Source organism: Seriola dumerili, unplaced genomic scaffold, assembly GCF_002260705.1.
Source record: "Seriola dumerili isolate Sdu_G_001 unplaced genomic scaffold, Sdu_1.0 BDQW01000230.1, whole genome shotgun sequence".
Classification (NCBI taxonomy): Eukaryota; Metazoa; Chordata; class Actinopteri; order Carangiformes; family Carangidae; genus Seriola; species Seriola dumerili.
In genome coordinates this window covers 3742428-3766181 of record NW_019174485.1, presented here as the reverse complement: position 1 = coordinate 3766181, position 23754 = coordinate 3742428, and the positions used below count along the sequence as shown (strand labels likewise).

Here is a 23754-nt window from a genome sequence, read left to right as displayed (position 1 = left end):
TGAAGGTGAAAGGTGAAACCCCTAACCCATGACGAGTGACACCACAGAGGTCACAAATCAAAAAGGATAAGAAAACGTTTTTTGTTTTTTTTTAATCTTAAGAAATGTATTTGAATGAAAATTAACTATTAAGTAGTAAAAAGTAGACTATTTACGTCTAAAATGTAATGAAGTACATAAAATTGATATACTCAAGTACAAGTAACTTAAACTTGTACTTAAATATGATACCTGAGTCACTGTACTCAGTTACTCTCTACCACTGGAGAACTATCAAGAGAGGTTACATTTCTGGGAATATGAGCATGGGTACCAAAGTGCTGTTCTGTGATTTTAAAGAAATGTAGATACCTTTACTTTGCTTGGGATATCATCCACGTGGTATATACCCTCCCCATGATACAATAAACCCTCCACGTGATTATATACCCTCCACAGCCACAGGTGGCAGTAATTCGCCGTGCATCACAAACAACCGGAAATCTGCGAGGAGCAGGAGGGGGGGATAACAGGAAGGCGCGCACTGCCAAAGGTGAGCTGGTAAACTTGTGCATGACTTCTCTTACGTTAAGAGGCTCTTTTCTGCAAAGTATTCAAAATGCAAGTCACCGTAAAATCAAACAGCAGATAACCAAAGTCAACCGACGAGGTCTCTACGCTGCCTTCAACGGTTAATAGTTAACGGTTAGCTGAATTCAGTTGTAATGTAACTTGACGTTGACAATGTGGTTGACAGTTAAAAAGCCAGTTATCAGTGTTTTAAATTTCCAGTAATTGTTATTATATTGAAGTCGGTAGTACAAGCTATGGGACATTTGCAGCGTCAGTACTTTTAGCTTTATTTAGCCACTCGGGGGTTTGTCCTTTGTCTTGAGCATTTTAGCTTGTACAAAGGAAAAATGTCCTCTCTGTCCCAAGATCCAGGAAGATTCAACTTAAAACATGCTCAACTGTGCTTAACCTAACTGATCTTCTGAAGCCTCTGTAGAGATTCATGTGCTTTACTTTAAGAAACATTTCACCATCTACTGTTAGTTTAAGACCATCCACCCACCATTGCTCTATATGTGTAGTTCAGACCTGAGCCATGTCACGACAGATGGGAGACAGCCATCGAAGGTTTCTACAGACCATGATGGTCAATGGCATTGTTGATGAACAAGGAGCAAGGACACTTTATCAGCATTGCTGTGAAACACACAACAGTGAGTGATTTTATATATAATTAATTGCAAATAACTGGATTCAAAGTGCATCAGGAGACATGATTCATAGCAGGTCAAGGCCTGTGCAGTTTGCTGAATGATAAGCGTAGAAATACCAAAAGCAAACCCTCAGCAAGCTCATATTTATTCCTGAAGTTAAACTGAATATTTCATTTGTTTTTCTACATAAACTAAATAAACTGTGAATTCTTGTACACATACATCTCATGCAGAACTTTAATGCTGAAAATATGTATGTTTTTGGCCAATAATTTGCCTTACACATGATTCTGTAAATGTTAAATCCGACATCTGATTTTTTGCCCATATAACCATAGTTATATCTGAAATTAAAGTTGCCAGGAGTTGCCAGGTTTTTGGGTTTTCTGGTTGTTGAAATCTCTTCATTTGGACAAGTAAACTGTAAATATGAGGGTTACACATAATTTCTTTTCTATGTTTGCAGCACAGTACGCTCCCGACAAACTGGATGAGTTCATTGATACGATCAACTCAAAGCTGCAGCCCATGTTCATGCAGATAAGAAAAGGGATGTCTGAAGATAATGGTCAACAATACTACGCCTTGGTTAGTTTATTTAGTTCCTGTACTGGGCCTGTTTCATGATTTAAAGTCATAAGAATTTTGATTGGCTTGTAAAGATAGTGAGCATCTCAGGACAAGAACCTGTGTGATCACGGTGTACAGATTTAGGGATGTGAAGCACAACTACAGTAGGTCACAAAAGAAACTTCTTTTTCCCTGTCTGTCCTGAACAAACGGGAGGCTAAAGTTTTGAAATTCAGTGAGTTTATAGACTGCTTTATAAAGCCATACTGTAAGAAGACAGTTGTCTGCATTAAAGTACAATGAGCCACCTGAGGCATTATTAATCACAGTTTTACTCTAATCCTGTGCAGGTGAACATGGCTGAGACTGACGTCACCAGAATGTCATCAGATTATGCCGACAATGAGCTGGAGCTGTTCAGGAAAACGGTGAGTTGACTGAAGGAGACATTCATGCATAGCAACATTTTGTGAGTGACCTGAAAGAATAGAAATTCATGCACATAGTATTGCAATCCAGTGGAATAGTCTTATAATAAAATACTACCTTTGTCTTTATATTAGATCACATATTGCACATGTCACCAATCTTCTACCACCCAAAATATCACTTAACTGCAATAAGTAGTGACCAGGCAGAGCTGAGTGGCAGCTAATGTTTGAGTAAACTCTGGTTATATATACTGTATATCAAAATACAGAAAATAATCTGAAGAGGGCAGAATTTCGCATGGCATTGGAACAGGTGTCAGCAGTAATCAGTGTTGAGCTGCTTTAAAAAACGATTTCCCCACTAGAAAGTGTGTCATGACTAGGGTTGTCACAATATCAGATTTTCATTACTCAATTCTTGTGGTCAAAAGAATTCACAGTAACGATATTAATGCGATATCAATATAAATTTGAAATAAATAAATAATAGTAAGGCTATTAATCAAATTCATCTTTAACATTGTTTATTGTGTGTTTTGTCACTTTTTTGGCAAATAAATTAGAATCAAATACAAGTGTACGGAGGTGGAGAGAGAGTCTGTCACCATAACTGTACAAAAGCGTACAAAATGAACATTTACATTTGATGAACTGATGAAGATGAACTGATAAACAAAACATCCACAAGTCCTAACATTTGCCATCACTTTATTATCATATATCTATAATTAACACAATATCAATATTTAATTTTTTAAATATCACAATTATCGTCAATACAGGTATATCATGTCATGACTAACTTGAGCTGTTCCACCTCAGATGGACCTGATTGTGGGCTCTGAGAATGGCAAGGCGTCCTCCACCGACATCCTGAATAGCGCAGACACCATGACCAGCAAAAAGCTGAAGAAAAGTGAGACAGAGCACCTCCTGAACCGACTCGTGCATGACAAATGGCTCAGTGAGGTAAAATACTGTACATTGTCTCCACCAAATTTTCCAAATCAAATTTAAGTTGTATTCCCTCCGTATTTTCTACAAACTGTTTGCATGTTTTGTGTGGACAGAATTTAAATTTTAATTTAATTAAAACTTGTTGTTTAGTTAGCCAGCCTCACTAAGATAAATATTTGCAATGCTGGTATTCAGATGGCTGTGTATATATATATATGTACATATATACAATATATACATATACAGAGGATGAAACAGCTGATTCCCTTTTAAAAAATCAGGTCACTGAAAGCGGCAAAAGTTTTAGGATTCAGTGAGGCAAAAGATAAAGATTAGATGGAAATATTAGCAATAGAAATAAACCAACCGTACAATCTGAAACTCATATCTGTAGTTTTCGCAGATTTGTTCATATTCCCAAATCCAGACTTTGCTGTTCAAATAATGAACATGCAATATGTGAAATGTGTCAACACAAATAATCATACTACATTTGCTATCTGAATTTATTTTATTTACTAATAAATCATCTAGTAATCAGGTGAAAGTTGACTGGTGTTTTTGCTGTTGTGCCTAACCACTGCTCCGCAACATGTCCAAAAACACTTCATGTTGGTTCATTTGGTGTGTAATTGATTTCTGTTTATTAATTTAGAAACGGGGTGAATACACCTTGTCCACCAGGTGTATTATAGAAATGGAGCCATACATCCGCACAATGTATCAAGACCAGGTCAAAGTGTGCCAAATCTGTCACAACATCGCTTTCCAGGTAAATGTTGATAAATACCTGAAAGAAATTATAATCTATCCTCTCATTTATAAACTTCCTGTACTAATGTCATTAAATCACTACTATAAAGTATTCCTACTATTAAGCTGTGCCTTACTGAAGAGACAGTTTTTTCCTGTTTAAGCGAAGCTAGGCTACCATAGTTGTATGATTACATCCATAACTGATACTAAGAAGACAATCCTGACTAGCAGTTTTGTCATTGATATTAGCAGTTTTTTGGTTGTGGTTATAAATGGATAAATCCAGCCTTAAGAGCACATTTCAAAAGCATAGCTTCATATTTAGTCTGGAATCATATGTATATGTACTGTATACTATTTGAAGGAAACACATCTGAAGGATAAAAATAATTATTATTACAGGTTAAAGAAGGGAATTGCTTGCCACAAAGACAATAATCAACTATTGACTAATCAACACAGAAAGCTGTGTATATCATTTTTGTTTTACTCAACCTTGTACATAAAACCTAACCATACATTATTCTTTATGGGATTTCTAACTGGATTAATTAAATCTGATTTGTATCTTTTTTTTTTTTTTTTAGTGCCAAATCTGTGAAAATCCTACATGTGGCATAAAAATACACAACCCATGTGTGGCCAGGTACTTTAAAGGAAGATCAGAGCCACGATGTCCGGCTTGTGATGACTTTTGGCCACATGAAATCCCTGGTATTTATATTTATATTTGTGAAAGTTGTTTCCACATGTATTACTCCCACAGTAATAATTTATATCCGTTTTAAGTCCCACTTTTCATTATTATACAATTACTAAACAGCTGATCCTGAACCATTCTCAGGAGATTTCACTCATTTTTTATCAAGTGATTATAAGTTTGGAGTTTTTTTCCGTAATATTCTGATCTACTGCTTGAATTTTCTGAATTATTTATAGAAGATGAATTCATAAAAAGCACTGTCTCTCATCTACATTTCCTTTTGTGTTGTCTTTTATATTCATGAATTACAATGAATGGCAAGTAACATGAACAAGAAGACACACTCCCTGCTTGTATGTTTGACACATTATTTGTTCTGGTCATTACAGAAGTCAGACGGCCCAAGTCTCAGTCCAGGAGATGAGGACTCAAGCATCAAATGTGTTTTTTTGTTTGTTGAAATTGTTTAAAGTATTTTTAAAATAAGTTTTTTAATAAACCAAATTGTTATTGTAAATATCTTTATTTCTACAAATATAAATGAGAATGTGTTTCATTGAAATGTCTTTTTTTATATGTATATGTTTTCACACAATCATTAAAAAATAAAACCAATACAGTTATCCTGGGGTAATTTTATAAATGTCATGTCTGCACTTTTTTTGTCTGTGGTAAAACTAGCAACAGTCTAGTAGAAAAAATGTTCTTTAAAACAGTCTAGTAGACTGTTGCTAGAGGGGAGACATAACACAAAAAGTAAAAATAAATAGAGTCTGCTGTTAAACATTTTTTCTCACAAACTGATAATGGTTTGGACATTAGTTTTGCATTGCAAATGGAAGCTTAGATGCAAAATTCACGTTACCTTGAGAATCCTGTGTTAAATGGAATTGCTGACATAGCAATGAAATACATTTCCCAAAATCTTAATCAAACATTTTCTGTCCCCTAACGAAACACTTGAAACAGTGTAAGGTGATACCCAGAGGCAACTCTGCTCACAATTACAGTCATGTTTAAAACGGATTTTATTTTCTTCTGAGCAAATTATTGCATTTGAAGATTTGCTGATTAATTTCTGTTGATAGACTAAACAGCTGTTACACTTATGCTGAGTACTAAATCTGACAGACTGAGGTGCTAGTCAGCAAGGGGTGCAAATGAAATAAGACAATTATATTGATCTAAAAATATATAAGATATTAATGTAAAATGTCAGTGAAGTAAAACAAACATCACATCCTGCATTTGTGTTGTTTCACATAGGACCAACATCAGTTTAATATTGTTACACTCTCTCTTGCCAGATGATATGGGTCAAGAAAAAATGTTCTTTAAAAAATCTTTAAAGTATATTTGCCTGAGAGGAGTCCTGCTCTAGTATCTTGAGGGTGACAATGAGCTTGATAGCTTTTCTAAACCACCGATAGAAAAAAGCATATATGAGTGGGTTTAAACAAGAATTAAAATACAACAGCATAGACACAATGGGCCAAAATGAAGCACTGTTTGAGGTGTCCTGTCCTGCAAGAGAAGGGTAGTAATACGGACAGAATGCCATCAAAAACACTAATATGACAACACCCAGAGTCCTGGCTGCTTTTTTCTCTGATTTCTTTGCAGTGATTCTTACTGAACCGCCTGAAACAGCTGTAATATGAGACTGCAAGGCACGGGCCTGAGCCACCGCCACAACAAACACTCTAATGTAAAGAGTGACTATGACTGAGCAGGGGCTGATGAAAGTGAGCACAAGGTCAATGGCTCCGGGGATGTAGTTAATCACCACCAAACACTCCCCGTCGCAGGAGCTGTGTCTGTCTGGCTGGCTGAGATGGTCCTTTAAGATCAAGCCGTTGTAGAGCAGTGAGCAGGCCCAGCACAGACACACACACACCTCAACTCTGCTGCGAGTGATTTTGTTGGGGTACTGCAGAGGGTAACAAATAGCTACATATCGATCAATGGAAATGAGCACCATGTTCCCCACAGAGGCAGAGATGAGAGTGAAGCCGATAATGTAAGACAGAGCGCACATGAGATCACCCAGCAGCCAGCAGCTTTCTACGAATCTCACTGTTTCCACCGGCATCACCAGCAGCCCCACAAGGAGGTCTGAGGTGGCCAGGGAGAGCAGGAGCAGGTTGGTGGGGGTGTAGAGCTGTCTGAAGTGGGAGATGGAGATGATAACCAGCAGGTTGAGAGCTACAGTGAGCACAGTGATGGAGGAGAGCAGCATGTAGAGGAGGACGGCCTCAGAGCGAGGACGCAGTAAACCCCTGCAGGAGGAGTTGAGGAGCTGAGGGTAGCAGAGCTTAGCTCCCTTCAGACCGTCCATCATCCAGTACTGAGGAGAGGTGATGACCTGAACCTGCTGAGTAGCTCTCTGATCGTACCAGACACACAGTAGCTCATTTATCTCTGACAGCACTCCCTAGTCCTTCCTCCTCAACTCCCCAGTCATCCTCTTCATCTGTCTCCTCTACACTCCTTCTTCCTTTGCTCTCTCATGTCTATCTAATTTTCTTTTTCCCTCCTACTTCTCTCTCCTCCCTCTAATGCCAGCCTATTCATTGTCACTTACCTCTCTCCTCTTCTTCTTCACCTCTCCCTTGCTTTCCCCCTCTGCCCTCCTCCCTTTTCCTGCCCCCCTCTCACCACCCCTTTCCATGATGCAACATATGGGTTTCATAACAACTGATGGAAAACTTTTCTCTGAACTTTACAGCTTTGTTGTAGTTTTAAGATAGGTACAGGTTTAAGCAGACAACCTTGATCAATCTTTGATGTTATCAGTGAGAACTCGAGAACAGACAAAGCAAAGCTAAGAGTAATTCAGCAGCAACATGCAAACAAAACTTACTTTACATTAAGAACATCAACAATCCAAATCTGTGTGGATTTGCATCTGCAATTATTTAATCAATCAATCAGTCAGGACACATTTTAATTAACAATTTAATGAGATGATTGTTTCAGTTATCCATACCAAACATTTACTGGTTCCAGCCTCTCCCTTTTGTTGTGATTTGTTGCATTTCTCTGTTGTAAATCAGTGTAACGGTTTTGGCTTTTGGACTACCAATTTGTCAGCTTGGGGCTCTGGAAAACTGAAATGGGCATTTTCTTTTTTAATTTTCTGGCATTTTATAGGTTAAACAGTTGATTATTTAATCAAAATATTGGAACTTATTATTAATTTCAGCCCCAGATTTCACAGGTTATTGTCAATCTAAAACCTGCCTCTAGACTGCCATCTGATGCTAGATTCCCCTGTAGCCACACTTCACTTTATCCACAAACTACAACAAAAAGCCAATTCACCACACTATTATGGAGGCATAGCCAATTTTTACTACCTAACATACTGGGACCTGTGAATGTTTCTGCTTACTATGGTCACATCATTATTAAGACTGATAAATGGACAGAGCTTGTGTGGAGGTTGGCAGAGTTTGACAGACAGGACGTAGGGTCAATCTAGAAAACCTGTGTATTTTTGGTTGGTTGAGGTACAGTGTATGGTGTAGGGCTTGTAGGTGTTTCACCAAGAAAGGCCCAGCCGACCCCAAAACAGACAGGAGGTGGTTTTATAGTTCTGGCAAGCTTCTATCACCACTTTGTCCACTGGTCCCAGGTCCCTAACTTTTTCTCCGTTGTGTCTCAAACAAGGCAAAGGACACAGTCCTGAGAGTTTGGGGAGTTTACTGCTCCCTGTTCACTTCTCAGCAGTGATGTGGCTGCACTATTGAAGGACAGTTAGTCGCTTTAGGAGAGAAGCCACTGGCTTCCATGTGGCCCACAGCCCAAGCATAAGAACGTCAGTGTGGAATGACTGTCTGGATAGTGATGGCACAGTGCAGTTCAATAGTAGACTTCAGCCTGGGTGGTTTTTATTGAGAGCCATAGCCTTACAAACTGGGACCTGTAAATGTGTATGGATATTTGCCCATCAGCCTTGTGTTTGTGTGCTTCTACAGCTGTGCATATTGAGTTGATTTAATAGAGTTGGGATATTAAAATACTTTGGTACTCCACATGTACTGCACATTTGACAATTTAATATCCATCACTTAAACAATTCAGTTTTTATTATTTGTACCTTAGTGCTGGCGAGAAACAATGTGAATATAAATTATAGTCGTCCATCCTCTATATAACACTGAAAACATTAATTAATATCCTGTTATGAGCTCATATGAAACTAATGAATCTAATATCAACTGTATAATTTTGGATAAAGCAGAATTCTTTGTAGCTACGTTTGTCCCATTTTCATCGTACTTTTCACACACACAACAACATTGTTGTTGTCTGAGTCTGCTGTGGTCATGGCTCACATCTGCAAAGGGAATAGTGGTTGCATCATGTGTTGATGTGTTTACTGTGTTTATTAACACCTTTGACTGGAATTCACCTGTGGTTTAATGTGCTATCAGACATTATTACAAGGCGTTAACATGCCCCACCGGTACACAACAAAGCCGTCAACCTTAATGTTTGTTTTTCTCTATGTTGAAACTAATGTATTCTCTGAGGCACTGATGAGTTTGATGGCTTTATGAGTTTCGGTGCTAAATAATATCTTGGTTGGTTGTTGATGTTGGTAACCATTTAGTTTAACTTGGTTAAGATCTAAGGTCGTCTTTCCCCAGAGGTTTTAAAGAGTTTTTGGCCACAGACACAGGTAATGGACTGTGGCATTTGGGACTCTGTGTTGATTAAAAGTTGCAAAGTGACAGATTGTATGACTAGATTTACTTCACCACTTCTCAGAGGACAGTTTTGTATGTTTTTATGACACAACATTTACCTGATTGTTGTAATTACTGCTTGTTTTGTAGAATTATGTCATGCATCAAAATCAATCACTATCTTATGAAACATGATAAATAGTTACCAAACAAACTACATTACACCACATCAGTATTAAAATGATCACTGTTTAATGAAGGTTAATTGAACAGTCTGAAGTGTGACTGACTGCTCTTCAGACATCCTGACATTTAAGTGTATTTATTGCTGTATGCTCAAGCATAATTTAAGTACAGAAGCTGTATTCTTAATTTTAATCATATTGTTAACTAAGGTTTTTTACTGTTTTGCAGCATTTTTATTTATCAAATAGTGTACTCAGTGTTCATTCTCTTTATTTACACATTGATTGTATAGTTTCAGCTTACGCCACAAAATGTTACCCTAGTTCCAGACCTCTGAACTGCTGCTCACATCTCAGATTTGTTCAGCCATTCAATTACAATAGATACAAAGGAATGAGGTGAAACTAAATGTCAGATCAGGCTAACAAAATTCAGTAAGTCATACTGTATACCTATTTTGATGAACACAAACAAAACCAGATCAGAAGCATAGGCCAAGTTTGTGACCATGGGTTGGCTTTTAAACATGTCTGCATTTACTTAATTTCCTGTTTTCAAAAGTAAGGTTTTTCGTGGTTTTAAAAGATTAAACACCTGGCCCCTTTGAATGTTTTAAAGCCAAGTGAAAAGCTGCTCCATGATTTTAAGATTCTCAAAACTAAGACTGTGCTGTGCTCAGCTAGTGATGGAAAACAGCATTTTATAAAAGTCTGGGTTGAAAAACAGTGAACTCGTCCTTTAATGAAAAATTATTAGTTAATCATTAGCAGAGTTGACCCTTTCCAACTTTCTACATCTCCATGAAAACCTGGTGAACCATTCAGTCTGATTCTATGTGATTATTGGCAGAGCCAGATTATATATCTACACTTCATAATAATAATGATGAGTGTTTGTTAATTAGTCAATTCTGTCCTTAAAATTTATAGCAGATTGGTAAATCATACTAATATCATTGTCTTTGAGAGAAGAGTAACAAAGATATATTTTATAATACACTGCCATAGCTGTCCTGTAAAAACCACGTATCTCCAAAGCTTCAGCTTTTCATGTATCTCATGTATTTATAAATGGTTTTCTAAGAAGTGGGATAGTTCAATTAAACCATTAAAGGAAACTTAAAAGAGGAAAAATTCTAAATCATTAATTTTGGAGATATGTGTTTCCACTGGACAACTATGATATGTAAAAATTACAGTACATCATGAAAACAAACATACAATAATAAATACAACATTAAATAAGCTGGTCTGGGACCAGTCAGTGACAGTTGTGGGCATGCACTTGAGACCCATGTTGGATCATTCTTGGTGATTACTAACCACCTTCCACTAAGGCATCACACCGTGGAGCTGCTCACTGGTTGAACTGAAAGCTGAACCTGACTAGAACAACAGAAACTTGATCTGCCTGTTGGGCTTAGCCGCTGCTGGAGTTGTTATTTGGATAATCAGCCACTAGATGGCCCTGTTGGTAAAGCAGTTGACACTGATCTAATTAGCTTTGACAACTTCTTGCACTTTGCTCCAAGAAATCTATACTTAAAAAACACATTTTGTGAGCATGAAGTGCATGGAAAGGCATTTCTGCTATATGAACATAATATGTGGGATTTTTACAGTCATATCTTAGCTACTATCATCTTGTTTGATTAGTTTTAAGTTTGGATGCTTAATATTATTTTATGTGTAATTTTGACTCCCCTGCCTCAAGTTTCATTTGTGTGTCACCCAAACTGTCCAAGAAATGTACTGATACAAAGTACTCAGGATAATTGACTGAGTGGCCTGTCCTGACAAAATCAATAACTGATAATCACATTATGATGTCAATAGATCCTGCTCAGCAGACAGGAAGCATTGAGCAAATCAATGAGAACCATCAGTGTTGTTAAGCACCCGACTCCAGTTTTTATTTACCATGCATCTTATATTTCAGGCATTTAGCTCATTCATAAGTGTGTGCTGACTGCTACAAAATAAAATTCACCAATCTCCAAAAATAACCTAAAGCAGCCTGAAATAGGAAAAAGCAATTGGCCTTAGTGACCTTATAACACTGGTGTGACGAGAGAACGGGGAGTGAATACTGAGAGGAAGGCAGAATGAAGCCAGAGGAGAGAGCCAGATAGGATATTTTTAGAGAGCAAGGAGAGGTTAAATCGTTCTGTGGGAAGAGGGCGATGTTGTCTAGAAGATGAGTTTTCAGTCCAGGAGGGAAGACATGGATGGTTAGTGCTTTGTTGGGCCAGAGTGGAGAAGATTGAAGGGTGGATGACAGAGGAAAGCTGAGCGGACAGCAGCAGCTACAGTGTAGGACTCCATCTTGTACGCTTTGTGCATCCTGCTGATCCTGCCCCAGTGTCTTATGTAAACTGCTAAAATAGGCATCTTTATAGCTTAGGTTACCTCCATTTGCCAGTATACTTCACCATCATTTGTGGTCTGGAAATGAGGGTCTGAGTTTAATTATATTATTTGGTTTTCTTTGTTTGTTTTTCTCTGTGCAATCTCGAAGCTTTTCCTGTTACACTGAACGGTTGCTATATTCAAAACTCCATGAACACTGGGTGTTTTGATAACACTCAATAAATCAATGCATCACCTCTCACAGAAAATCTACAGTTATTTGTATATAAAATAAAAATCATCTCTACTGGAGCTGGAGACCCCAGGGTAACTTTTAGGTGAAATAAGTAAAACCACGACCAAAACTTCACCACAACCAAAATAACTTACCCTAACATCAAACTGAAGTAAAACATTTTAAACTGCAGTTATGTTTAAAAGGGGCTTGTCACTTTTGTATTATATGGAAAATTCTTTTCATACAAAATTAGCAGCTGTCAGAAAACTCTGGAGACACAAGGAAGCACTGTGCCTATATTATTTATGGTGAACACCAACGCCTGTTCTTCTTTCTCTCTTAACCACATCATCACCACTCTGCCTCAAATAAAACGACAACGGCTTTTAATCCACAGTTCAAGTGCTGCCTCTTCAGCGTGACAAAAGCACAGTACAAACAAGTCCATTCACTTCATTAAACTTATAAATTTGACATTTAAATTGAGTAAACGTACTGTATATGACTTTGGATACATTAACATTTTATGTCAAAAGATAAAGATATTATGTCAAAAGAGTACATTTTAATATTGTGATTATGCATCATTTGAGTGATTGAGTGATAGTATTTGAAATAATTTATTCTTATGTGTTTTAGAGACATAACTGTTCCTGATTATGGACTCTTTTTTAATTGTCAATAATCACTTTGCCATTTGAAGCCAGTTTAATACAAAATGACTGTGGAGCGATGGGGAACTGCAGGAACAGAATTCTTTTCACCAGTCCTTCCTAGGAAAACTTTTTTTCCTGCTTAAACTTGCTTGTAGAGGTTGCTAAAAGGTCCTTAAATTACAATTAATGAAACTGCTTTTCTATGTAATTTTAGATTGTAGCTTAATCTGCTCATTAGCACTTTACTCTATGTTCAGTTTGGATTATAAACAAGAATAAGATTATTTTTCATATAAACATACAAAATAATATTTCAAGATAATAAATGTATATTTAGGTTACTATCACACAATTTCACAAAGTGTGGATGCCTAATGTAAAACAGAAACAGAGCCAATTGTGTTTGGTCATGATCAAAAAACTCAATTTGCAATAAATAGAAATCATGTTTTTCTAAATGAATATGTGAAAATGTCTAATATATTCAAGAAAAAATAGATCATAAAAAATGACAAATAATCAGGATGTCAGAAACACACAGACACACACAAGTAAACGCATGCATGCACACCCACATTAACACGCCCGGTTTCACCCAGTTTTTCCTCCTTCCACTGCGGCCTAATTGATTCTCATTTTAATTATGTTGACCCAGACTCCGTCTCTCTTCTTCACTGACAACAAAACCAGCGCAGGCCAGCAGTCTGCCTCTCACACTGTGAGGATGACACCTCCGTCTTCTCACAGAGGAACAAGTCGAGGATTCACTTTGATGTCTCTCCCCCGCAAAGGAAAGGTCAAAATAATAAATGTAGGCCCAATTGATGGGTTGGCAGGGGGGCACGGGGGGTTCAGTGCTGATTTTTGGACGAGTGCTCCCCTAAAGGCATAATGAATTCATACAGTCAAGCACGGCCAAAGAGGAAAACAGCATGAGTCCTCTTTCCATGAAAAGGTTGATCTAAATCTGTAGACGAGCTTGGCTCCTTCTTCCCACTCCTTTTCCAACACATCCCTCTCTCCTTTCTCTCTCAAACACAGCCTTGTCTCACACTCATACACACAAACATCTCTGTCTTTCCCTTCTCTCTCTGACACACACCTCTGCATACATCTCACCTCCTCCTCACCTTCGCTGGATGAGGTGAAGCTGCTCCACCCAACTCTCCCTCACATTGACGCACTTTTGATTCAGGAGTAAATAACCCACAGTTACACAAATGCTTCAACGTGTCTTTGAAGATTCCTCAGGTCATCCGGGTCACGTGACATCTTTTACTAGGTCAAAGGCAACACTGAGCTACACCACTTCCACTGACCTTTGACCTGCTGTCTATCATTACCAACCCAAGTCCCAGAACATTAACTTATATTCTAGTAAAATGTGTTTAAAATAATACATAGAACAATATCTAGAATATTTCCTTTGAACCTGAAGGTATCACCATTAAAAATCACTACAGCTACAGCTTGTGAGTGTGAATATTTCAGTCAACTGAAGCCAGTGGTTGAAGAGTCTTTTATTGTGTAAAATTAGCACTACCTCAGAGTAAAAATACTCAATTACAATTGATAATTCTACTTTGGAAAAAGAACAGAGGTATTAGCAGCAAAATGTACTTGTATGTAAAGTTAAGGTCCCTTTTAGAGTTATATTATATTATTGGATTAATACTACAAACACATCCATACATAAGCAGAATTTTCATATTAATGTCAACTACTTATTACTTATACTGCTGGGACGTTTTATCTATTTAGCATTTATAAGCAGCAGGACATGTAATAAATGGTCAATAGAAATCTAAAATGTAGTTGTAATAAGAAATCAGTTTTTATTCATGTATTTATCAACAAATCCCTATAAAATAAAAATTAAAAAATAGTGGCGTAGAAGTAGAAAGCAAATGGAAATATTCAAGCAGAAGAACCTCAAAGCTGCATTTAAGTCCAGGACTTGCGTAAATGTCATTTAAGTTACTCTCCAACACTTTCCAGAGGTCAGCAGAAGCACACGTGATGCTGCACTGTAGTGTGGCAATTTAAGGGAAATGTTGAAAAAGGGTTAACTCAGTCTGGACTTTACAAACACTAACTTAATTGAGAACAAGGTTTAATATCCCAAACTAATTCTACATACGGAATACGTCGTTGCATGAGTCTGGGTTTTAAAAAATTCATTTGCATATTAAGATGTGGCCAACTATCTTATTGTAGCCTGCCATTTAATTCCGCCTTTGTCTTGCATTTTGTTGATCCGCGGAAACACACTTCAGTATAAAAGCAAATAAAGCTTAAATACTTTGCAGCTATTGAATAAATCTCTGGTTTGTAATTCAGACTCTTTTGAGTGTTTTCCATTCAAAGGGAAACCACGCTGTGTCGTACCACACTGATGACAAACACTCAGATATGATTATTTTCCACCAGACAAAACGCAATTTCCTGATCAGCCACAATCCCCGTGAGCCGCGTTGAGATGCGCATTCACACTGAGCTGCCAGTTTCCTCCGGAGGACGGAGCCGCTCCAGGCTGAATTACATGCGCAGTCCTGCCGTGAATCACACATCACCACGGCAACCGGCGCTCACACCGAGTCCCCGTCAGCATCAGCGAGGTCCGATCCCATCCACAGGCGACCGGAGAGCACAGAAACCACAGTAAGTTTATATTCTCTTCTCTTCAGTAATGTTTCTGTGACTGCAGTGGTGTCTCTGTGTATTGTAGAGACGTGTTTACGGGTAAAAAAAAAAAAAGAGCCCAAACATCTGCGGAATATTTCGCTATATATGAGAGATGTTTCTTCACATGATGCGTTTAAGGGCTTTAGTACAGGTAGTTCATGGTTTTTCATCTGCTTTATGGAATGAATGGACGAGCATCCCACCTTTATCTGGATGATGAGGCTATGTCTCTGTGACAGGCTGAATTGCGTTGTAATTTGCGCTGTACCTCCACATTATATAAGAAGCTACAATTATATAAGTATGTTTTGATTTATGGCTTTGGGCTGTTTTAATTAAGTCCTCAAAAGAAGCCCCCTAATGTAGAAAATGTACAGTGTGAGATTGAAGATCATCCAAGTAGCCTATATGCAAAGACTGGCCGATATAACACTTCATTTAGAGCCATAATTACATAGAAAATAGTTTTTTATCAGCAGTTTATATCTATTTCATGTGTGGCTGCTGTATATCTCGGCTCTCTGATTCCTCTGGTTACACAGCCTGTGTATCTTGTTGCAGCAGTCTTCAATGCAGCAAGTTCGGATATGCATGGCCAGTGAACCCTGAAGAACTTGAGAAGCACAGCCTGCAAACAGCCCGCTCTTACCTATTCCTAACACCATGTGTATTCACCTTCAGAAAGCTGTGTCTTCACTGCCCCGTTTGTTGATGAGTGTATGTGAAGGTACCCTGATGAATTAAACTATAATGTCGTGCCATCATTCAGATATCAGCAGCCTTTTTACAATGGATAAAATTTAATTAAAAAGTGGTGGCTGTGCGTGTAAAAAAGAAGTCATCTGTAGCTCTTTCAGTTGCTGGACTTGTTCCCTGTCAGATTGTGGGAGCACTGGGTGTTTGACAGCAACTCCAGCAACTCTCGCCTCATTTGTTAATCACAGATTCAGCATGATTCATTGTACCCACATTTCACTCCAACTGTGGGGAGGAAAAATGGTGGTCGAGCACAGATGACCACTTAACTGCCCACTCACCACACAAACCAAGGACAATTTAATCTTGAGTAATATACCAAATTCAATATCCATTTATTCAAACTGAAATCAAAATTTGAAAGAAATACATGAACAGATTCTGCAAAGGAAGATGCATCTTTGTCTTTTCCACAGTATACAATAGAGGTGATTATTTTGCACCTGTATTCTTGATTGATTGGTTTGTAGGTCTGGTGAAAAGTCCAACATATCAAATGTTCAGAATTAACACTGGTTTTTACATTCTGTTAGTGTTTAATGAAAGAATGCCGTATAGTTTCTAAACCAACAGAAAAGCCTGAAATTAAAACATAAAATCATCAGTGTTATCATACAGGATTTCCACTTCATGACAAGCTATAAACTGTATATACTTCTTTCTTTAGCAAATCACTCAGTTGATATGTCCCGTGGCCTTTGTTAATGATCCTGCATCTCCTTTATCAAAAACACATTTCCTGTGCACCGGGGATTTCTCCTGCAGCATAAAAACTGTAGCTCTTTGCCTCCTGGTGTGTGTATCATCACTGTGAGTCATTGGCGTCAGTGGGCCCGTGGGGTCCTTGGCTGGGGGAAGGTGTTGTGTTGCACTGTGTGAATGAGATAAGTGGCTCCTCACCTCTTCCCTCCACTTTTAGATGATCATTTGATCAAGGAGAGAAAATGGAGTATTATCGGAGCAGGGAGGCGTTCAGAGTCGTGCTGGTGCTGGATTTGGATTTACATGTTGATGACAAACATTAATAAGACGCTGGTGGAGGAGATGGGGCTGAGTTATACAAGATGAATCACACACAGTAGTTATGAAACATGTTTATTCTAGACTGATGGGTTTGATAAACAGGAAGACAACAGGCTTCTCTGTGAGTAGGGCCGCAAACACAGAAGTCTGTAGTTATTTAAATACGCCTCCACTTTAAACCACATAATTAGAATTCTGCTTACCATAACTTGATTGAATTAGTAACTAGGCAATTGTTAAAGGAATAGCTCAAAATATGCTTGTGTTTGTTTGCTGTCCTGCCAGGAGTTAGATGACACTCTTTTGTCTCTATGGTCAATAGGCTATGAGGGATGAAACCAGCAGCCACTTAGCTTAGCTTGGCATAAAGACTGAAAAAAGGGGAAAACAGCTCGCCTTGCTTTGCTCGCACATAAAAAAATTCCCCTCTCAGGACCTCTGAAGATCACAAATCAGTACACTCCATCTCGGTTGTTTAATCCATGCTAAAACTAAAGTGTAAAAACAATACAATGTGGTTATACGGGATGGATACAGTAGCCTATGTGTCTGGCTTTTTCTTGTTGCCAGGCAACCAGTGCGAGACTTCTCCCCAATGATTTTTATACTTCAGTTTTAGTAACAGATACAAATTAGTTACAAATATACTCAGAGTGTTTTTCTATTATGTAGAATGTATTGTTTGATTTAACAAGCTAACAAGACTAACAGCTTTACAGCCATGATAGCAGCTCAGTGATGCTGTGCATAGGCTTGCCTTGAGCTAAATACTAACATCAGCATGCTAACATGCTCAGAATGACAATGCTAAGATGCTGATATTTAGCAGGTGTAATGTTTATCATGTTCCCATCTCACTAGTATTTGCTAATTAGCACAAAACACAAAGTACAACTGAGGCTGATGGAGATGCCTCTACTTTTGCAGATATTTGGTCACAAACTAGTCTAGTGTACTAGATACATCTGAATTTTGACTTGTTCATGGTACCAGATAAAAAGTCAGTCCATGAAAGATATTTGTTGGACCAAAGTGGTGGACTAACCAACATTGCTATTTCTAGAGCCATTCTCCTAGCATGGCTGAAAACTGAATTTTGTTTTCAGAAATACTTTTTCTTATATTCTTCTTTTGGTGTGGTCTATATTACTCCTACCGTGTCCTGTTTTTACACATCACACTGTCATTTTCTCTGCCGTCCTCCATATCCTGGCAGGACCCTCAGTTCAAGCAGTGCTGTCACATTTGGTCACAGCACACACAGTCTGAGTCAGTCTGACTTGAGCTGTCCATCCCTGCTTTCCAGATCCATCCAGGCATTTTCAGGCAGCTGAGCAGCCATGGTGAAACTGGGCAGTAATCTGTCTGAGAAAATGGAGAAGCAGCCGTCTGCGGACGACGGCTTTGATAACATCCCCCTCATCACACCCCTGGAGGTCAACCAGCTCCAGCAGCCGTTCGCAGACAAGGTAAGTACAGCCTGTTAAGTGTGTGTTAATGTGCCTGCCCACTTACGTTTGTTTTTCTCTGAAACACTGTGTTTCTAAGTTGCACACCAACCACAACAAAACCATGCATTACAGCATTACAGAAATAGCCAACAAATTGCGCCTCGCTGCAGAACATGTCTGGACACACACCATTAAAATTAATGTAGGCGTACTTACCTTTCCAGCATAAGCCCCAACACTGAGACTGCTGTATTTACCTTCCCTTACTTGCTGTCCCGGGTTAAAACCATGGCATCAGCCCATGCGATGTAAGCACTTCATCGAATGTATAATGCACAAAGAAAGCTCTCACAATCATATTTTGGCTGGATGATGTACTCAGCAACACAGGATGTTCCACAGGCTGATTAGAAGGTGTTAACACATTAACATAAAAAACACTTTGTAGCTCCCAAATATGTGTTTAAGGCACCAATTTGAACTGGTTGCTTTTGCAAATGATGCACATGTATTTTTGGACATCCACAACAGTGTTTTCAGTGGATAAACAAATTGCTAATTAGGGAATCTGAGATTTTTTTTCCAGGAGAGTCACAGTGAGAGATCATTGTTTCTTCTTCAGATCATTGTGAAGACATCGACACAGTACCAGCTGCAGCAGAAGAAGAACAAGCTGTACATTCCGAACATAAAGAAACTGAATATCAACTTCTACAGTGATGTTTCAGAGAAAGCCAAGGTACAAGAACAACTTGACGACAGGAAATCTGCACAAATTCTTATTTTAGGATAAGTCTGGCATTATTTTAAGTTTTTTCCTTGTTAATACCACAAAAAGACTGAAACCATCAATGAATTGATCCTATTAACAAGTATTGTCTGGGTATCTCCTCTGTGCCGCACAGCTCCATAGTTGTTCAAAAACTATGGAAAACACATCAGTGTGGCTCACAGCATTGCACTGGGTGACATGGAGTCAGTCCCACATATGCCATACCAGAGCCTTAAATACTCACTGAAGCACCAAAGAGGTATAAGAGGTAATTTGCAGCTGAAAATTGCCCCCAACAGAATACTGTGTTCTCTGTATATAGAAGTATCCAACTGTTTTTATGAATGACATTTTATATTCATTGCCTGTTTTTGAATATTTACATCTTCCGTAGGGAAGCCCTGGGGTTGGGGTTATGGAAATCAGAAAGTATAGGTTTTGGTCTTTTCGTGGAATTTGACAGTAACCAAAATTATATTGCCAGCGTTTAAGTACTGATGATGTTTGTTGCTGAAGTGTAGTATATATACATATAGATATATATGTGTATATTATATATGTGTGTGTTCATGTGCATGTTGTCCAGATCACAGGTCTGATCCTCATCACTTTGGCCTTCTTGACCAGCCTGCTCCTCCTGCTTATGTACAAAGCCATGTGGTACGACCAACTAACCTGCCCAGAGGGTTTTATCCTTAGGGTAAGCACACACACGCATGCACACACACTTGTACACCCACACACACACACACAAAAAAAAGATAAGCTCACATACACAGGTCATTCATGTCATTTTGCAGTTTTGGTGAGTTTTTGGATGTCATGTTCACTATACCTGCTAAAACTGAGTGTAGAGCGGGTCTAGACGTGCTCTATTTGGAAAGTGCCTTGAGATAACGTATGTTGTGAACTGACGCTATACAAATAAAAATTGACTTGACACATGCACACAGATGCATAAACTTGTGGATTCACATGATCAAAGAAAAGATAAATATATTTCTGTCACATTGTCTTCCTGTAGTAAATCAGAGACTAACAAAAGCAGCTCACATCAGTGTCGTCCTTGGACATCAGCTTCTTATTACATTATTCAGGCTGAAGTAGGCTGTGCAACACCCACTCAAAGGGCACTCACACAGTCTACAATGCAACTCATCTGATGCCCTGTTTCTCAGCACACCCTCACATCAGTCACTTCTGGAGGATTCTCAGAAAACTGGAGATAGAAAAACCCAAACTCATTATCTCCAAATGACACCTTGGAGGCATCATGTACTGAGCCAGCGCTGCCACGCATGTTAGTTAAAGAGCCTGTCTCGCAAAGGAAAATGAGAGATCGGGAGAGACAGAGAAGAGGAGGAAGAAGGAGGGAGAGGGAGCGACACAGCTCGCTTTCTGGTCAGGCAGAGATTGGGACGCCTGCCTGTGAATCGGAGGGGTCTTTAATTAGGGCTGAGCGTGACTAAACTGTGATTAAAGGCTTAACAGTGAGGGGGGAAGCAAGGAAGGGGAAGGGGGGGGGGACCTTCCGGCAAGGCTTTTGAAGTTTTTGCCGGTTACAGTTGCTTTCAGCATTTTTTTTCTGTTAATGTGTTGTTGGAGACATAAAAAGAGGAGTGAGGATGGAGGGTGGCGTAGTCACTGCTGTGCTTTTGAGAAGTTCGGCTCCTCGCTGTGAGAGAGGGTCAGGTAGTGGATCCTCCGAGGGGAAACGCCTGTGAGGTCAGCATAACTCAGTGGGCTCTTTCCAAAATACAACATAAACAGGCTGGACATTGAGTTTGCTTTATTTAATTTACCCAAGTTGTCTCATGCTGCACAGCTTTCTCATGCTGCACAGCTTTCCACACTTCAAAATATCTTGGGATATCTTGCAAAGGATGCTTTCTCCTTAAGTGAAAACAGGGCTGAGCCTGGCAACTGTGGTGTATTGGTAGGCTACTGTGAGTCTTTAACTTCATCTGTGCACTGGGATGAAGAAAAACTCCTTTGTCAGAAGGCATTTTCACTCCTTTGATCTGACTTGTAGAAACATTTGTTGTGCAGATTATTAAAGAACAACTCATTTTGTCCATCACACAAACATTTGTTCTCACTTGTTTCCCACTGGTGGAGAGTTGCAACAGATAAAAATCTGTTTTTTTCCAGTGCATCTTTGACTTTGTAGTCATCAAGACTTTATGATACAGGTTTCTGTTGATGCAGTGGTTTGAACAGCATTTGTGCAACATTTTATACTGGTGAAAGTTGTTTAGACAAAAAACACCCATTGCCAGTTTTCCATCACAGGAACTTTAAAGCCTGTGATGTGAAACTTTAAAGAACCTGAACATTTAAGAACTTTCTTACTAACAAATCAGGACTTTTCGGAGACACAAGCCAGTTGGTCGCCCATAACAGCATCCACTGCCTCACATTTACTGTTGTTTCATATTTTGTCCCTCTCTGCATTTCAGTCCGTGATGTTTGATAATCATCTTTCCTTTTCTTAATACTGTGTTTCCTTGCATTGTTATGCATTTTTCAGACCTTTTAATATGAGCTTGAAACTTCCTTCTTGCCCTTGGAGATTGTTTGACAAAATAATCTTAAATTAAACTTTACTTTGTAGTTTTGGAGTCAAAAATGAGCTAAGTCCATGACGACTGACCAAACTCCATCCGCTGATGAAGACAATGAGATACAGTTGAAAGCTCAATAGCTCTATAGAGCAGCCAAACTCATAACTATTTGACATGTCCGCAAATAAAATGTGAACAAGGAGAACCATCCTGGAATCATTTTTGATTAATTTGCCATTTTGACCCTGAGACTTTTTTAAAGTTTTGACCTTGACATAAACTAAAACACAATATACTGTGGCTTTTCTGCAGACAGAGGCCTCTATGGAAACTGTTAATTTTTACATGCATCTTCAAACGACGATGATTTCACCTCTCTGTTCGCTAGAGCTTCATTTAACTTAGACAAGCTGTCAGATTTTGTCAAACAGAGCCCGTGTTGACCCTCTGCTGGAGACTTTCTTCTGTGCTGTTAATGTCGGCGCAGTCACCTCAGTAGAAACCAATGACAATATTCTTTTCTTCCTGTTGACACAGCAGAAGCACTGCACCCCGGCAGCTCTGGAGATGTACTACACAGAGCAGCAGCAGCAACAGCAGGAGCCAGGGGTCCATGGCGGCACCGACACCGGGCTGTACGCTGCTCTCAGCCACCTCAACCAGGTCAAGAGGACTGGACCTGAGCTGCCATCGCCATGGCTACCAGTCATCAGCGCTCTGAAGGAGGCTGAGGTGGCAAAACAAGGCAGCGAGCCGCCAAAAGGAGTGCTGGAGGGAGAGGAGTGAAGGGTCTGATGGGAATGCATATATCAGAGGAGGAAATGGTGATGGGCAGTAACGTAGGTTACTTTTTGTTTGTGTGAGAGTGTGTGTGTGGGTGTGTGTTCAGGATTTTTTTTTCCTCTCCCAGACCAGTCCATTGACTCTTTTGCCTATAGTGGTGCTCCTAAACCTTAAAAGTATTTGAATATCTGCCAAATGGTTGAATCAACAACGTAAACCACAAGTTCACTCAACTTCAATCCACTATATTCTGTTAATATTTAATATAAGCTAATACCCAACTGTGGTGGTGTGTGTGTGCGGATGTGTGCGGATGTGTGTGTGTGTGTGTGTGTGTGTGTGTGTGTGTGTGTGTGTGTGTGTGTGTGTGGCGAGTTGTTGTGGTTAGAGGCAGGAATGTTATTAAAGTGTTGGAGAATGTGCCTGACTTTTACAGTGTTACTGAGTCATGAGAAAATGCCGCCAACTGCATTCTGTGTGTGCGTGTGTGTGTGTGTGTGTAGTATACAATCGTGTAAATACACTGTAAATGCAAATTTACATTCATGTGCAGTGTGTGTGTGTGTGTTTGTGTGCATATACTGTAGGATTTGTGTACTTGTCTGAGAAAGTTGGGGGTGAGAGAAGCGAAGCGAGGTGAGACCTCAGAGCAAGAAGTGAAGATAACAAGTTTTTAATGAGATTACTGCAAGTTTCTCCTCATCACTCCATCTTGTTATCTCACCGTCTATTCATTTAGTCTTAGAGGGGAATGTATGAAATCAGCAGTGAATGTGCTCACTCTTCATCCATTAAGACAAGGAACTGTAATTGTCCATTTTAATATTTGATGGAATGAGTTGATTCCTGATCTTATTATCTCAAAACTGAAAATGACATTTCTGTAAAATTAAAGTCTGCTGAAAGTGTGTTTTTAAAGTCAACTCTTACACAGCAAGTGACTTGAGTTACACAACAACAAGCATTCTGTCTGTTT

General features: G+C 38.9%; 3 protein-coding genes across 10 annotated transcripts; 2 read left to right on the top strand and 1 right to left on the bottom strand.

Moving 5' to 3' along the window:
* The first annotated feature begins 505 nt into the window (after positions 1-505).
* nsmce1 (NSE1 homolog, SMC5-SMC6 complex component) lies at positions 506-5231 on the top strand. 8 transcript variants are annotated; one of them, XM_022755663.1, is made up of 8 exons: positions 506-532; positions 1079-1205; positions 1677-1793; positions 2126-2203; positions 3029-3175; positions 3819-3935; positions 4507-4633; positions 5012-5231. In XM_022755663.1, exons 2-8 carry the CDS (start codon positions 1143-1145, stop codon positions 5044-5046), a joined length of 684 nt encoding a protein of 227 aa, XP_022611384.1. In that variant the 5' UTR covers positions 506-532; positions 1079-1142; the 3' UTR covers positions 5047-5231. The 8 variants fall into 8 exon arrangements, with proteins under 8 accessions (XP_022611384.1, XP_022611383.1, XP_022611381.1 ...); XM_022755662.1 differs by having other exon boundaries at positions 1074-1205; XM_022755660.1 differs by having other exon boundaries at positions 1672-1793; positions 5012-5229.
* Positions 5232-5967: 736 nt separating this feature from the next.
* LOC111229395 (trace amine-associated receptor 13c-like) lies at positions 5968-6963 on the bottom strand. Its single transcript, XM_022755711.1, has one exon. It carries the CDS (start codon positions 6961-6963, stop codon positions 5968-5970), a length of 996 nt encoding a protein of 331 aa, XP_022611432.1.
* An 8305-nt stretch (positions 6964-15268) lies between these two features.
* On the top strand, positions 15269-23094 carry LOC111229318 (neuron-specific protein family member 1-like). Its single transcript, XM_022755600.1, has 5 exons — positions 15269-15405; positions 18515-18677; positions 19282-19398; positions 20018-20131; positions 22533-23094. Exons 2-5 carry the CDS (start codon positions 18549-18551, stop codon positions 22779-22781), a joined length of 609 nt encoding a protein of 202 aa, XP_022611321.1. The 5' UTR covers positions 15269-15405; positions 18515-18548; the 3' UTR covers positions 22782-23094.
* Positions 23095-23754: the final 660 nt, after the last annotated feature.